General features: G+C 38.9%; 3 protein-coding genes and 6 non-coding genes across 9 annotated transcripts; 3 read left to right on the top strand and 6 right to left on the bottom strand.

Annotated features, from left to right (window-relative positions):
* The first annotated feature begins 73 nt into the window (after positions 1–73).
* On the top strand, positions 74–2,270 carry cox-15 (EOG090X04TT). Its single transcript, NM_064001.5, has 5 exons — positions 74–296; positions 339–461; positions 815–1,175; positions 1,228–1,605; positions 2,011–2,270. The coding sequence occupies exons 1-5, from the start codon at positions 79–81 to the stop codon at positions 2,116–2,118; spliced, it is 1,188 nt and encodes a 395-aa protein (NP_496402.1). The 5' UTR covers positions 74–78; the 3' UTR covers positions 2,119–2,270.
* On the bottom strand, positions 2,191–8,347 carry T06D8.2 (UVR domain-containing protein; the record flags this gene model as incomplete). Its single annotated transcript, NM_063999.7, has 13 exons — positions 2,191–2,382; positions 2,429–2,549; positions 2,597–2,769; positions 5,758–6,045; positions 6,094–6,320; positions 6,374–6,646; positions 6,704–6,791; positions 6,839–6,906; positions 6,964–7,105; positions 7,151–7,330; positions 7,382–7,520; positions 7,567–7,707; positions 8,259–8,347. 13 exons carry the CDS (start codon positions 8,345–8,347, stop codon positions 2,242–2,244), a joined length of 2,070 nt encoding a protein of 689 aa, NP_496400.3. The 3' UTR covers positions 2,191–2,241.
* Positions 8,348–8,440: 93 nt separating this feature from the next.
* On the bottom strand, positions 8,441–12,721 carry plpr-1 (Phosphatidic acid phosphatase type 2/haloperoxidase domain-containing protein). The gene is made up of 8 exons (NM_063998.6): positions 12,643–12,721; positions 11,956–12,098; positions 10,328–10,702; positions 10,209–10,271; positions 10,075–10,159; positions 9,688–9,864; positions 9,492–9,634; positions 8,441–8,954 (listed from the first exon to the last, which is right to left on the bottom strand). Exons 1-8 carry the CDS (start codon positions 12,673–12,675, stop codon positions 8,783–8,785), a joined length of 1,191 nt encoding a protein of 396 aa, NP_496399.1. The 5' UTR covers positions 12,676–12,721; the 3' UTR covers positions 8,441–8,782.
* Positions 10,768–10,844, bottom strand: T06D8.11. Its single transcript, NR_001493.1, has one exon. It is a non-coding gene; the product is annotated as a small nucleolar RNA T06D8.11 (small nucleolar RNA).
* On the top strand, positions 10,869–11,063 carry T06D8.17. The gene has a single exon (NR_051675.1). It is a non-coding gene; the product is annotated as an Unclassified non-coding RNA T06D8.17 (non-coding RNA).
* T06D8.13 lies at positions 10,886–11,023 on the bottom strand. Its single transcript, NR_051676.1, has one exon. It is a non-coding gene; the product is annotated as an Unclassified non-coding RNA T06D8.13 (non-coding RNA).
* Positions 11,451–11,582, bottom strand: T06D8.16. Its single transcript, NR_051674.1, has one exon. It is a non-coding gene; the product is annotated as an Unclassified non-coding RNA T06D8.16 (non-coding RNA).
* Positions 12,722–13,901: 1,180 nt separating the features above from the next.
* On the bottom strand, positions 13,902–14,044 carry T06D8.15. Its single transcript, NR_051673.1, has one exon. It is a non-coding gene; the product is annotated as an Unclassified non-coding RNA T06D8.15 (non-coding RNA).
* Positions 13,902–14,107, top strand: T06D8.14. The gene has a single exon (NR_051672.1). It is a non-coding gene; the product is annotated as an Unclassified non-coding RNA T06D8.14 (non-coding RNA).
* The last annotated feature ends 244 nt before the right edge of the window (positions 14,108–14,351 follow it).

Genomic DNA, 14,351 nt, shown 5'->3' with positions numbered 1-14,351 from the left:
AGCGGAAGAATAATCACCCTAGAGATCTTTAGATATCACAACAACAGACAGTTGTCAGGTTCCAAAAATTTAGAAGCCATGTGGCTGCTAGCCAGCAAACAGCTGACCAAGTTCTCCCAACTTCCAAGAGTTTCTCTGTTGAGCCAAGGAATCCAGAATGTGAGGCAAGGATTCCGAAGAAACTTTGGAATATCGGTGAAAGATGTCGACGACAAATCCAGAAAACGCATCGGATGGTGGCTTATGGGATGTGCTGGAATGTGCTACGGTGCTGTGGCGCTTGGAGGAGTCACCAGGTGCTTATTAATGTATTTTTTCAACTAAATATAAAATTTCAGATTAACCGAATCAGGACTGAGCATGGTGAACTGGGATCTGTTCAGAACGATGAAACCGCCATTCGGACAGAAGCAATGGGAAGAGGAATTTGAGAAATATAAAGCTTATCCAGAATATAAATAGTAAGATAAAAAAGACACCAAATTTTGCGCCAAAACTACGGTACCAGGTCTCACCGCGACAATTTTCGTTAAATGAGAAACGGCGTGCGTCTTTGAAGAGTACTGTAATTTCAAAATTACGGTGCTGTGAAATTTTCGTTGATTTTTCATAAATAGTTTTTTGATTAAATCATTTGCAAACTATGAAAAATCAATAAAAATTCCGTCGCAACGAAAGTTTCAAATTACAGTTCTCTTTAAAGGTGCACACCTTTTCTCATGAAACAAAAATTGTCGTGTCGAGACCGGATACCGTATTTTGTGGCAGAAAATCGTCTGGAATTCAAATTGAAAATAAAAACGTTAATTTTCAGCAAATCCTCAAGCGAAGAGATGACACTAAACGAGTTCAAATTCATTTGGTCAATGGAATATGGCCATCGAATGTGGGGACGCGCCATCGGTATCGTTTTCCTGATCCCGTGCGCCTATTTCTGGGCTCGTGGCCGATTCGCACCGGATATGAAGCGACGAATGGCACTGGCCACCACACTTTTGCTGGCTCAGGGAGGCATCGGATGGTGGATGGTCAAGTCGGGGCTTGATCCATCGAAGAATTCATCGGATGTTCCGAGAGTATCACAGTATCGGCTGGCTACCCATTTGACGATGGCTTTTGTGCTCTATTCGATTTTCTTCTGGAATGGACTTTCTCATTTAGTGAAGCCACATGATGTAAGACTCTGAAATGATTTCAAATTCCATTTTCTTATTTTATTTTTTCCAGCTCTCAAAGGTGCGTTCTAAACTCGGAGCCCTTCGTGGAATGACTCATGGATCCAAGTTAATGGTATTCTCTACTGCAATTATGGGTGCTTTCGTCGCCGGACTTGACGCTGGTCTTGTCTATAATTCATGGCCTAAATTCGCCGAAAATTGGATTCCCGAGAACATGTTGTCGCGTTCACCGACATGGAAGAACTTTTTCGAAAATGATGTTACCGTGCAGTTTGTGCACCGAAATTTGGCATATTTGACCGTGATTAGTGTACTTTCAACGTTTTTGATTGGTCGACGGGCGCCGATTCCGAAGAGGACACGGATGGCACTTAATCTGACAGTTGCAGCAGTGTTTGGACAGGCGGCTCTTGGAGTTTTCACACTTGTATGTATCTTCAAATTTTGTATTTTTAGCGCCGAAAATGCAGTACCCGGCTCCGACACGACAAATTTATATTAAATACGAAGAGGTGTGCGCCTTTAAGGAGTACTGTAGGATCAAGCATTCATTATTCCGGAATTTTCACTGATTTTTCATAGTTTTTCGATACTTATTTAAAAATTTACTTTCTTATTAAATAAATTTACGAGTTGAGAAAAAATAAGAAAAGTCAATGAAAATTCAGCTGCAACATGATTTGGAAACTACAGTCTTAAAGGCTCTTTAAAGGCGCACACCCTTTCTGTTTTAATAATATTTGTCGTGTCGAGACCAGGCACCGCAATTTTGCCCCTAAAATCGCAAACAATAATACTGTTCGTCGAAAAAAAAAACTATATTCGTTTTCAGATCAACTACGTCCCTGTTTGGCTCGCAGCATGCCATCAATCCGGCTCAATGGCTCTTCTCTCCTCAGTTCTTTGGTTAAGTCATGAACTTCGCCGACTTCCGAAATAATATCAAAACAATTATTCTTAATTTATATACATAGAATCATTCTTCTAATTTCGTCATTATTGTTAGTTTAGTTCACATAGAGACACTTTCCAGTTTTTCTTTGTTATTATTTGGTTGTTAATGTTACAGCATAAACGAGATTTTCTTCTTCTTTTCAGCCTTCGGTCTGCTTCCGTCAAAGTTGTAAATTTCGCGAACAATCTTCTGGTAAGTGGGATTGTTGGAATCAGAGGAGGCGAACTTTTCCAGTTCGGAACGAACGACCTGAATGATTTAGGGGTTACTGTAGGAACGAATCGGGGGATGTTACCTTTATGGATCCATTCTTGTAAAGCTTCACCATTAGATCTTTTCCAATAGTTCGGATTTGTGGATCAGAAGTTCTGATGCACTTTGTGGCAAATCCAGCGACCACTTTATCGTTTAATCCTCTGAAAATTTGAATTCCCGCCCGATCTTTTGATTTTTTAATTCTCACGTTGGCTCATTCGGAACACCATAGAGTTTTGCAATGACCTCAATCAATATAGCTCTTCCTTTCAGATTTTTAGAGTTTGAAGAGAGCAATTTGGTTCCATAAGATTTGGCGATTGAAGGGAGTTTCGAGCCATCTCGGAAAACTGTCAAAGTTTCCGAAACTAGTCGTTTTTCCTGGAAATTTAATTTTCGAATTAGAGTATTACGGGAACATAGAGTTCAAAGAACGCGTATTGCACAACATATTTGACGCGCAAAATGTCTCGTAGCAAAAACTACAGTAATTATTTTAATGACTACAGTAGTATTTGTGTGTCGATTTACGGGCTCGATTTTTCGAAATGAATCATGAATCATCAACAATTAATATTATAGGGCCTTCATTCCGAGATGACAAACTTTTTGGTGGCAAAGGTTCTTTGGGGGCATAGTATCCAAGGAGACAAAGTATCCAGTAGACAAACTGGGGTGTATCTTGGGGGGCATATCTTTGGTGACAACCTTTTTTTCAACTAGATTTTTATATGTATTTTTCAACTAATTTTTGTTCACATTTTTCTGGAATAAGTTTTTTAATGCAATTTTCAATCGATTTTCGGTTATAATTCCCTCACAATTGAATGTATCAGGTTGTCCCATAAGTTTTTGTACTATTTTTTTTTGAAAAAAATTTATTTCTCTCAAGCGACAAGTAGTACTATTCACACAAGTATTCACCATTAGTGTCCACCACTTGTTGCCATTTACTAGGTAACATCATGATGCCACGGGAGAAGAAATCCGGCGAACGCGATGAGAAGAAAGTGGAGAGTTCAGTTTTGAGATGCTCTTCGTCGTCGAATTGCTTGTCGCGCATGTAGTCACTGAGAGACAAGAACAAATGGTAGTCGGTTGGTGCAAGATCTGGAGAATATGGTGGATGCGGTAAAACAGTCCAACCAAGATCTTGCAGCTTTTGGAAAGTCTTCTTGGCGACATGAGGCCTAGCATTATCGTGAAGAAAATATAGTTTTTCATATTTTCCGTTGGTCTTTTCTGCAACTCGGTCCAATTGGGCACAATAGTAATCAGCAGTGATAGTTTTATTAGTTGGCAACAATTCCCAGTGCACGGGTCCTTGAACACCCCACCAGACACAGATCATAATCTTTTTTGGGTGAAGATCAGGCTTTGGCGTCGGTATTCCTTTCTCACCGATCGGAAGCCATTGACGTTTTCTGGAATGGTTAACATAGAGCACCCACTTCTCATCTCCAGTAACCAGATTGTTCAGCCAATCGAACTTTCGACGAAAAGTTAGAAGTTGAGTACAAACGTTGACCCGAGTGAGCTTCTGTGATGCCGAAAGTTCATGAGGCACCCAAGTTCCAAGTTTTGAAGTAAAACCAAGGCGACCCAAGTGACGTGCAATTGTGCTATGACAACACTCAAGCTTCTCTTCCATTTCACGAAGACTAAGACGAGGCTCTTCCTCCACCAGCTTCACTAGGTCTTCTTCATTTAACTCTACCGGTCGCCCAGAACGTTCTATTTCTTCGAGACTGAAGTCGCCGTTCTTGAACTTTTGAAACCAACTCTTTGCTGTATTATAAGAGAGTGCTCCCTCACCCATCGCACCGCATATGTTTCGTTCCGCTTCCATTGCTGAATGACCAAGACGAAATTCATAAAGAAGAAGCAATCTAACGTCTCGACGTTCAAGTTTGATGATTGTCATCGTGGCAAAGTAGAAATGGATGAAATGAATCTTTTCTGAAAGGGGACGACCCGACCTTGACACGACCTACGATGAAAAAATTTTAAAACTTTCTAGAAGTTTTGGAAAAATATTTGAAAAAAAGTACAAAAACTTATGGGACAACCTGATATGAACGATGGTCTTTTGGGAAAAGGCTGTAAAACGTCCAACTAACTTGGAATATCGTGAGGCTCTTCCTGATGTTCTGATCCTTCAGCTCCGAAGGATCACATGGGTACCTTCTGATGTTCTGATCTTTCAGATAAGAAGGATCGTAAGGGAACCTCCTGATGGTCTGATCCTTTAGCTCCAAAGGATCACGAGGCTCTTCCTGATGTTCTGATCCTTCAGCTCCAAAAGAGCATGAGGCTCTGCCTGATGATCTGATCCTTCCGATCCGAAGGATCACATGGGTACCTTCTGATGTTCTGATCCTTCAGATAAGAAGGATCGTAAGGGTACCACCTCATATGGATTCATATGGATTTTTGACAAAATTTGAAAAAAATAAATGTTGAAAAAAAACTCGAAATTTTTTTTGTTATTCTTTATTCTTTAAAGAATAGTTCAAATTTATCATGATAGGACCGAAAACTTTCAAGAAACAGTATAACTATACATAATAATCAGCTTCTACCAAATAATGATAAATTCTCCGCGATGACAAACTTTTGGGTGACATCGGAAGGATCAGATCATCAGGCAGAGCTCAATGCTCTTTTGGAGCTGAAGGATCAGAACATCAGGAAGAGCCTCGTGATCCTTTGGAGCTAAAGGATCAGACCATCAGGAGGTTCCCTTACGATCCTTCTTATCTGAAGGATCAGAACATCAGAAGGTACCCATGTGATCCTTCGGAGCTGAAGGATCAGACCATCAGGAAGAGCCTGACGATATTCCAAGTTAGTTGGACGTTTTACAGCCTTTTCCCAAAAGACCATCGTTCATACATTCAATTGTGAGGGAATTATAACCGAAAATCGATTGAAAATTGCATTAAAAAACTTATTCCAGAAAAATGTGAACAAAAATTAGTTGAAAAATACATATAAAAATCTAGTTGAAAAAAAGGTTGTCACCAAAGATATGCCCCCCAAGATACACCCCAGTTTGTCTACTGGATACTTTGTCTCCTTGGATACTATGCCCCCAAAGAGCCTTTGCCACCAAAAAGTTTGTCATCTCGGAATGAAGGCCATATTATAGTGACAAATAAATGATTTTAACTCATTTCGATAATCGAGATCCCGTAAATCAGCACAAGCGCTACAGTAGTCATTTAAGGAACCTAACGAGACCCATGGCTCAGGGGCGGTGCGTTTCCAGTTATCATAGAGAGTGCACCTCGATTTCAGAATCCATAATAACTGAATTGTCGCGTAAAACAATGCATCAAACCCAATGTTCAAAAATTCCAGACTTACACTAGACAACACTCTTGTCGCTAGAATTTCACTTGTCTCGGATGCAACTCTCTGAATATACTTCTCAAGATTCATATTTGGAAGCCTCGAAGTACAAAAGTGATGCCAGAGAAGAAGCACATCTTTGTAAACTGTGAATAGTGGCTCTTTGAGCAAATGAGCCAACAAACAGCTAATGCTCTCGAAATATTTGGAAGTTTTCTCCGCACTCAACGAATCGATTTTCTCACGGATTTCCTCGATTCCTTCCTTTCGATTTTCAAAATGTTTTGAGTAGATTTTTGCGATCTAAAAATCGAATTTGAGGTGACGTGATTAGAGAAGTTAACAACTCACAGGCTCCAATCCAAAAAGTGAAATTGCTGATCTAACATTTCCACGCTGATCCGGAGGAACCATCGAAAGAACCTGCTCTTCAGTTATATCATCCGTGGATTTATCCACAAAATCTTGAGATTCTAGATGTACAGAAGACGATCGTTTTCTGTTCAAGGCGGCTGGAACAATCATATTTTCTTTCTCAAGGAACTTATTTGTTCCCATTCCAATACTATTGCTTCTTCCTGAAAATTGGATTCAGTCTGACATTCTGAAATTAATTTTTCAAGTCGCTCACGTCTTGAAGAAGAAGAAGTGGAATTCGATGATGAAGAACTCGGAGCCTTTCTGACAACTGGTGATGGAGTCCTTTTTCTTGAAATTTGAGAGTTCATAGTAGTCGGCCGAATCGGAACTTCCCAAGTTGTACTACTTCTTCTAGTTGACACGGAGTCATTTGTTTGGGGTCTTTTCGGGGTTACAGTTCTTCTGGAAGAACTGGAAGAAGGTGGTCTAGGTGGGAGAAGGAATGCAGTAGATGGATCAGCTTGAACTTCAGTTGGGGAAAGGTCTGAAAGAATGTTGGAGTTAACTTTAAGTGTTAAACTTTTTTTTTGAAAAAACTCACCAACTGGTTGATAAAGCTTCGGTTTGGAAGGCAGCTCCGAGTTCTCTGGGAAGAGATTTTTTGGCCGATGTATCTCTTCATTTCTCGGCTTTAACTTCTAAACGTTAGTGAAATAATATTTATAGAATTACGAACCATGGTATCCTCCAGCAACCGTGGATCAACTGATGCAAGGATATTCGATCGTAACGCAGTGATTTCATCTGAAAATTGAAGAGTAGGGGTATTAGTAGAAGTTTGGATATGCAGCAGTGACATACCTTGTAGATCATTCGCCCTTTGAAAATCCTCATCAGCTACAGCCTCGCCTTTATCATTTTCCAGTTCTTCCATTTCTTTTGTAGATTTCTTCAAATCCCGAACAGCTAGTTGAGCTGATTTTGCTAGCTTGAAGTCCTCATTCTACAAGTTATCAATTTGATCTCCACTTTTTTAAAACCTACCTACCGCAACAGCCGTCTGCTTATTCCTCTCTATTGCACCAATCATTGCTTGAAGTTCTTTTGAATATTTGTGATCTGGAATCACATTTTGCGGAATCCCCGGTTTGAAATCTCGAGGATCTGCTTCAATGGGCTCGTCAGATGGGAGATATTTACCAAAAAGCTTGACATCGACTAGACCAACCTTAACATTTTTGAACTTTATACTAGATCTTTTGAATTACAAAGATTCAACCAAAGATTCCAAATTATTGATAACATCTGCATGGGCTTCTGATACACTTAAAAGCAACATGGAGCAAATTTCATCAAGAAACACATTTTTCAGCTCATACTTTTGATCGTCACTTTTCCTGCTCTTAAACTGAACATCCCTGGAAATGTGGAAGCTAAGATTACTAACTTTAATAATTGACAAACCCAATATATCCTTCCTCGTCTCGGCCAGAGTATATCGAGATTTTTTTCGGTATGAACTTGTTATGGGCAACAATTTCTATCTTCTCAATTTCACTCTTTTGACGGAGATGAAGCTCAATTTCCACTGGGAAGGTAAGGGATCTGAAAATCAGAAAAATGAATATTCTAGTATGTTTTGTGTTGAGATGTTTGGTTATTCTTGAACTCTGAAGTGTTTTGAAATTTTGTTTTTGGGAGCAAATTTTTTTTGTTGGAAAAATAGGACCTTGAAAAAAAAGTAGCTCCGGTTTTGAAACTGTAATACAAGAAAAATCAAAAAGATCCGCTAACACTTAGATTTTTGCCACAAAAATGATCGAAAATGAATGAATGTGGCTGAATTAAAATTTCATAAGAAGTTGCCTTTACGCGGAAATTCAAATTTTTGAATGAAACTTGATATATTTTTTAATTTTGCCTGCCTACTACTAGTCCTGCTTATTGCCAAAACTTGTACGAATTCACAAATTTCAGATAGTCCAACATGACCAAGATATCCTAAATAACCCTCCATACATTTTCAGACAAAATTTTACTTATAAAAGTGACGGCAAAGTTTTAACATACTTTAAAAAATGTTGATAACTGCAACTAATCTTATCTGTTCTCAGTTGATAGTTTTCAAAATTCTACTGGAATTCTTCAAAACTCACTTTTCAGAAACCCACTGTTTCTCCAAAAGATACTGTTTATCGGAATTTGGCACTCCGCCAATATGCGAGACAACGTACTCCAGCTGCATACGACTTATGACTAATATAACGAAAACACATCTCGACCATCTTCAGACGAGCTCCATGGAGACTGTTGTCAAGACGGGCACAAAAACATACGAAATTTGAATAATTTATTGTTGAAGGTTTGAGTGGTGCAAAACAAAGCAAAAAAAAAGAAATAAACGAAAAAATTGTAAAAGCAAAAAAAGCGAAAGACTGCCGGGTATTCAGAGACATAGAGAAAATGCCGCATTCCGCTAAGAGCACGGTATATACACATACAAGAGAAATTTATTTAAATATCATAGTTAGATTAAATATTAATTTAAAAAATAATTAAGTGAGAGCGGGAGAGAAAGAGATGAGAAATTCTTTTTGATGAGCATAACAGAATTAAGAAAAAAACTGGGTTTCTGGGATTGGAGAAAATTAGAGATATGAGATTTTGATAGTGTATGCACCTAGTACCGATATCCATCATTTTGATGTCCCTGCTGCTGTTGTTGCTGCTGTTGTGGACTGATGGTTCTATGGAAGGATTCCGTTGTTGTCGTCACCTCGTATTGACGATTTCCTTGGTTATGACGGTTTCGCAGTGTGCCGTTCGGCCGCTCCACGTCTTCCTCGTAGACGCTAAAATTAGGTGATTGGACATATTTTATTGGATGTTTCCTAACTTTTGGAAATATGGAAAAGTATAAGTATTTGAACTAGACCATTCTAGAACGCCAAAAATTGGCGCTGCAGTTCAAATTTTAAAGCTACAAGAATATTAGAAACTCGTAAATTCGCGCCACAACGTAGAATAGAGGTGATAGGCAGGCGGGGTTCAGACAGGTTCTGAAGTTGCGCCTGCGCACTATACCTGCCTACTTATTACCATGTTGCGGAATATTGCGACCTTGGACAGAAAAATACAATTAACATTTTTTGTCTGATTCCCTTTTTTATTGCAAAATCTATGACTTTGTAGAAAATTCAAAGAAATTTCGAAATCCTTCTAGATACTGTATCGGCGAGGTCTTGATCGTTTCGAGACCCGATACTGTATTTTTATGTCAAAAGCCAAAAATCTTATGGGTAATAAAACCGCAGTAAAAGCTAAGCAACAACTTATTTGAGCCCATAATTTGAAACCCTAGATACTCTAACAAAAACCTGATAACTTACACATATTCCTCCTTCACCGACGGAGCCTGAACACGTGGAAGTCTAAACCAACTGAAGAACGGCGAGACGCGCTCCTCTTGAACAATCGGCGTACGTTCGATAGTCATATGGTAGACTTCTTGGAAGCACAGGACGCAGTAGCACTGAACAAGGATCATAGATTATATTGCATTTCTAGCCTACTAAAGGTACTCACCAAGAACCAAGCCATGAAGATTCCGATGACCCATGCGACCCAGATGTCACGCCAATGGTTTTTGTATCCGTTGATACGGGAGAACGAGTCGACGATGCAGAGTCCCATGAATCCGAAGATAAGGAGTGGGCGGAGAAGTGGGGCTCCACGCAAGTTAATCATGTAGTAGATGTAGAGCTGGAGAGAATTAAATTTTGAAAATTTAAATTTCAATGATCGAATTTTTGATTCTTTGGGGGTACCCGGGCTCTATTTAGACAACCTTTAACATATTTGAAATATTTTTTTGTTTAGTGTTGAAGCAGAAATGAAAACGCCGAGCATGGCATTTTGATCAAACTTTTCCCATATATTTTAAATTTTGAAAACTAAAAATTTGCAAGTTACAGATGCAAAGCAAGCGGCGTACGATGAGACGACGGCATGAAGGGATGGGAACGTGAGCCATGCGTAACGAAGCTCATCAGCTCCTCTGAAAATTACAAAAATAATTTTGACATAACTTCTCCTTTATCACAAACCTGTAATTGCAGGCCAAATGAGGGGATGGAGATGGTGAATGCTCTAGTGGAGCAGTACAGGCGCTGAAATTATATAATTATACTAGGTTTCACAATAAACTATGCTCTAAAGGTCTTACGTTATAGAAACATTGCAAAGGGACAAAAAGTACGGTCTTTGGTATCCAGTCATCAGCTTAATCGTGTCAACAAAAATCTGAACAATCAGGAGACCAGCAAGATAGATGATGACGAAACGGAAGAGTCTTCTGGTGAACAAGTGAACTGGGCACTCTCCACAATTCGCGTAGACAATCTTCCTAGGTTTTGTGCTGAACAACCAGAACATCACCTCACCGATCAGAATAACTAGGGGAGGAATTGTGAAGGCAAGTGTGTAGAGTAGAGGATATGAAACGTAGACGTTGAAATCTTCTGGTACAAAGTTTGGTTTGTAGAGGTGAACATCTCGACAGTAAAATACCCGATGATGGTAAGGGAAGACACTGGTGAACCTGAAAATATTACATGAATCCTTCAGAGGAATTATTCCAAAATTGATTTTCTTCGCAAAATTTGTAAGCCTCAGCGATAGTGACAAAATTCGATCACAAACAATCACTCAAACATTTGGTTATTTTTGGTAATCATCGGCTTTAAATAAGAGGCACACTTGTTGGGTACACTAGACGGCGCGGCGGACACCTTGCGAGTTTCGCCTATCGCAGTGGTATCTGTGGGACAGGACTCCGCCCACTAGAAGAAGGGGATGCAACTTTTTGGAGTTCTGAGCTCAGTTTTGAGGGGGATTTTGATATTTGTGATAGTTTTAAGCTAATTTTCCAAACCTATGGTGAATGGACTCGACACGACAATTTTTTTTAAATTAAAATAAAAAAGTGTGCGCCTTTAAAGAGTACTGTGGCTTCAAGCTTGCGGAGTTTCCATCGATTTTGAATAGTTTTTCGTTAGAATAATATTTATTAATTGGAAAAACTAAAGTAAAACGTTTAAAACCTTATAAGTTTTCAAAAATCGTCAGAAAAACTATTAAGAATCGATGAAAATTCCACTACAATGAAAGTTATAAAATACAGTAATCCTTAAAGGCGCACACCCGTTTCTATTAAACAAAAAATGTCGCATTAAGACCAGGGACCGTATTTTATGGCCTAAAATCGCGAAAACTATGAAATAAGATAATAAAACATAATATATTTCTTTCTTTAAATATTTTTTCTCGTCTATTTTCGGCAACACACAATTAAAGGTGAAGAGATGAGACAATGCGAAAAGCTTCCAAAATGGGTCAAAGTATATTTGCACAGCTTTTTCCACGACTGACCCCCACCTTATTTTCGCAACACTTCTTGTTTTACATTGTTTAAAATTAGCCGGGAGCTTTGCAAAAATAGTAAAGTTTTAATTGATTATTGTAGTTTCGTGAGAAAAGTTTGAAGGCACACGATGTTTATTGGAATGGATCTCGCCACAATCTAGGTCATAAGGATCGCTGAAGGTGCAAAATTTCACAGATATGTTCATATGATGTTAATAATAAAGTTTCTATAAATCCTATTACACTATTTCTAATCACCAAAAGGTCAACCGAGCTTGAGTAATTTCGATAGCTCGCCGAGCAAATCATAGTACAAACAATAACTTCTCTCACTCTCTCTCCTGTCCTTAACCTACATATATTTGCCGTACCTAATCTGTCAATCACAACGAAAATAATAGTAATAATAAGGAACTGTCAAAGGCTTACCTCAAGTAGTACCAAAGTGCGGCGAGACACGCAATTCCGACGACGTGAAGGACTGCGGATGGAAAAATGAAATAGTTGATGTAGGAGCGGGGTCGTGGTGCGGGAACTGTGGTCACACCTCCGTATTGGCTCGCCGAGAACACCTGAAAGGGGATGTTGTTGAGGGAAGTGTAGAGTTTGAGCATCAAATTTGCTACAATTTAAAAAAAAGTCATAATTTACGGAAGCATAATAAAGTTTTGAGGCATACGGCTTTCAGAATCACTCATCTCAAAATATGTGGTAATCTGAAAGCCCGAGTACCCCAAATTTTGATAACTGGGAAGTTTTTGTAAACTTTTATAAACCAGACATTAAATTTTGTCACTTTGGCACAAAATATACGGTACCAGGTCTCGCAGCGACCGATTTTTTCATCATACATTAAAGAGTACTGTAGTTTCTAATTTCTGTTGATGTTGCGGAACTTTCTTTGTTTTTTTTTAATTTTGAAAATTACGTTTTGAAGAATCGTTGAGGAATGAATAGGAAAAAAAATTAAACTTTGCGAATTTGCAACAACAAAGAGTTAGCAACTACAGTAGTCCACTTTGAAGGCACACGTTATTTTGAATTGAAATGTAAAGAAATCTGTCGCTTCGAGACCGGGTACAGTATTTTTTAAGTAAAAATCGAAACATTTCTTACCTCAGAGTGTGCCCGCGAAGCTGGCACGGACATGTCGTTGCGCCCCGGAATTTTCGTAATTTTGTCGTTTTTCAGATTTCTGGAACGTAAGAAAAAATAATATCAACAAATAATCGTCGAAAACAAAATTCGAAAAAAATGGAGAAAGTAAGAGTTGATTTATAATATATTGACAGGATGTATGACAAGATAGGATGGGCAAAAAAATACTCCCAGGTGATGAGTCAGATTTCAAAAAATTGAAAAAAGTGATGTTGTCCCAAGGTGTGTCCCTTCCTGAGAATCATGAGCATCCGATCGATCGATGCTTAACTGTTCTTAGGGGGAGAGGGGTGTGTGTGTGCTGGTGCTCGCGGATGCTCTTCTCTCCGGTGAGCTCGCCCCCGACGGTCGGAGACAGGTAGGCGGACGGTATAACTAGCCAGTCTGCGTCTCCGTTGGGCTCCGCGCTTCAGGCTGCGTACCGTACGTGATGGGTAAACAAGTCAAGTAGAGAAGAAGCTGGCGCTGCCTCCGATTTACAAATGACTTATGCATTTTTTTCGTAGAGTTTCTTTTGTGTTACAAATGGAATGAACTAGAACGTGATAATAAAATGCCGAGAAAAATTATTTTCTGTAATTCTACAAAATGGCTTAAAAGACGACTTATATGAGTTGTGAAATTTAGAGTTCAACCTAAAGTTGCTATAATTTATTTTAGTTTAGCATAAACTGTAATAAAATCTCATCTAGTCTGGAATTAATAAATACACTTGGAACGGTCCAAAAGTACTATGTCAAAATTCTCGCAACTTGCAAAATTTACGATAAGGCTGGAATTTTTAAAGAAATTTAGAGTTGTTTAAATCCCTACATTGTTCAAATACAAATTTTAAAAACATAATTAAAATATATAATTTGTAAAAAAAACCTTATTTTGGTCGACCTCCAAAAAGGCAAACATTGGGGTATCTACCCTTTTTTAGTTAAAAAAAAGTTGAAAAGTTTCACTTTGATATCATTTTAGCAAAATAGCAGGGTGAAACTCAACATAATACTGTAGTAAATAGTCCTAGACCAACCTCGGCTCTTGGCCACTTAAGAGCAAAAGTGAGAACTATCACTTATTTCGCACTCAAAAAAAATCATTTTTTTGCAAAATCTTAGCAAATATAACACCATCGGCAGCATCGTAGATCAAAAAGAAACATGGAAGTGTTCAAGATATGGGGGAGGACGTTCTAACTTTCCATCATCTCTTCGTCATCAGAAACCTACACACAAAAAGATAATCTGGACGTCGCAGGAGAGTATGAACGAGAGAAAGAGCATTTGTATGCACATGGGAGAACAAACTGACCGGCTCCGTTGCGGCAGAACCACTCGGTTAGCAGAGAAAAAGAGAGAGAGACAGTACCCGCAGATTTTTGATCATGAAGAGAGTTTGTGAGGCCTCTCCACGCCATGTTCTTCCGCGCGCGCGCACGCGGTTGAAGCCTGTTTCATGTTGCGACGAGAGAGAGACTAATGCGTCTTAGACATACTCTTTGTCAAGGTGAGTGATTTGTTCAATGGGGGGCAGAGTCATTTACCTTGTTAGGGGAACGAACACAATATGTACTCGTCATAATTGGCAAAGCTTCACGATTAAAACTGAGTTTTTCTGAAACAGGCAGGAATAGTTCAGGAGTCTTTTTGATTTTTTTAAAAATGTGTTATTACTTTCAC

Source organism: Caenorhabditis elegans, chromosome II (assembly GCF_000002985.6).
Source record: "Caenorhabditis elegans chromosome II".
NCBI lineage: Eukaryota > Metazoa > Nematoda > Chromadorea > Rhabditida > Rhabditidae > Caenorhabditis > Caenorhabditis elegans.
The sequence above is the reverse complement of the archived record's forward strand: the minus strand, read 5'-3'. Positions and strand labels throughout refer to the sequence as shown.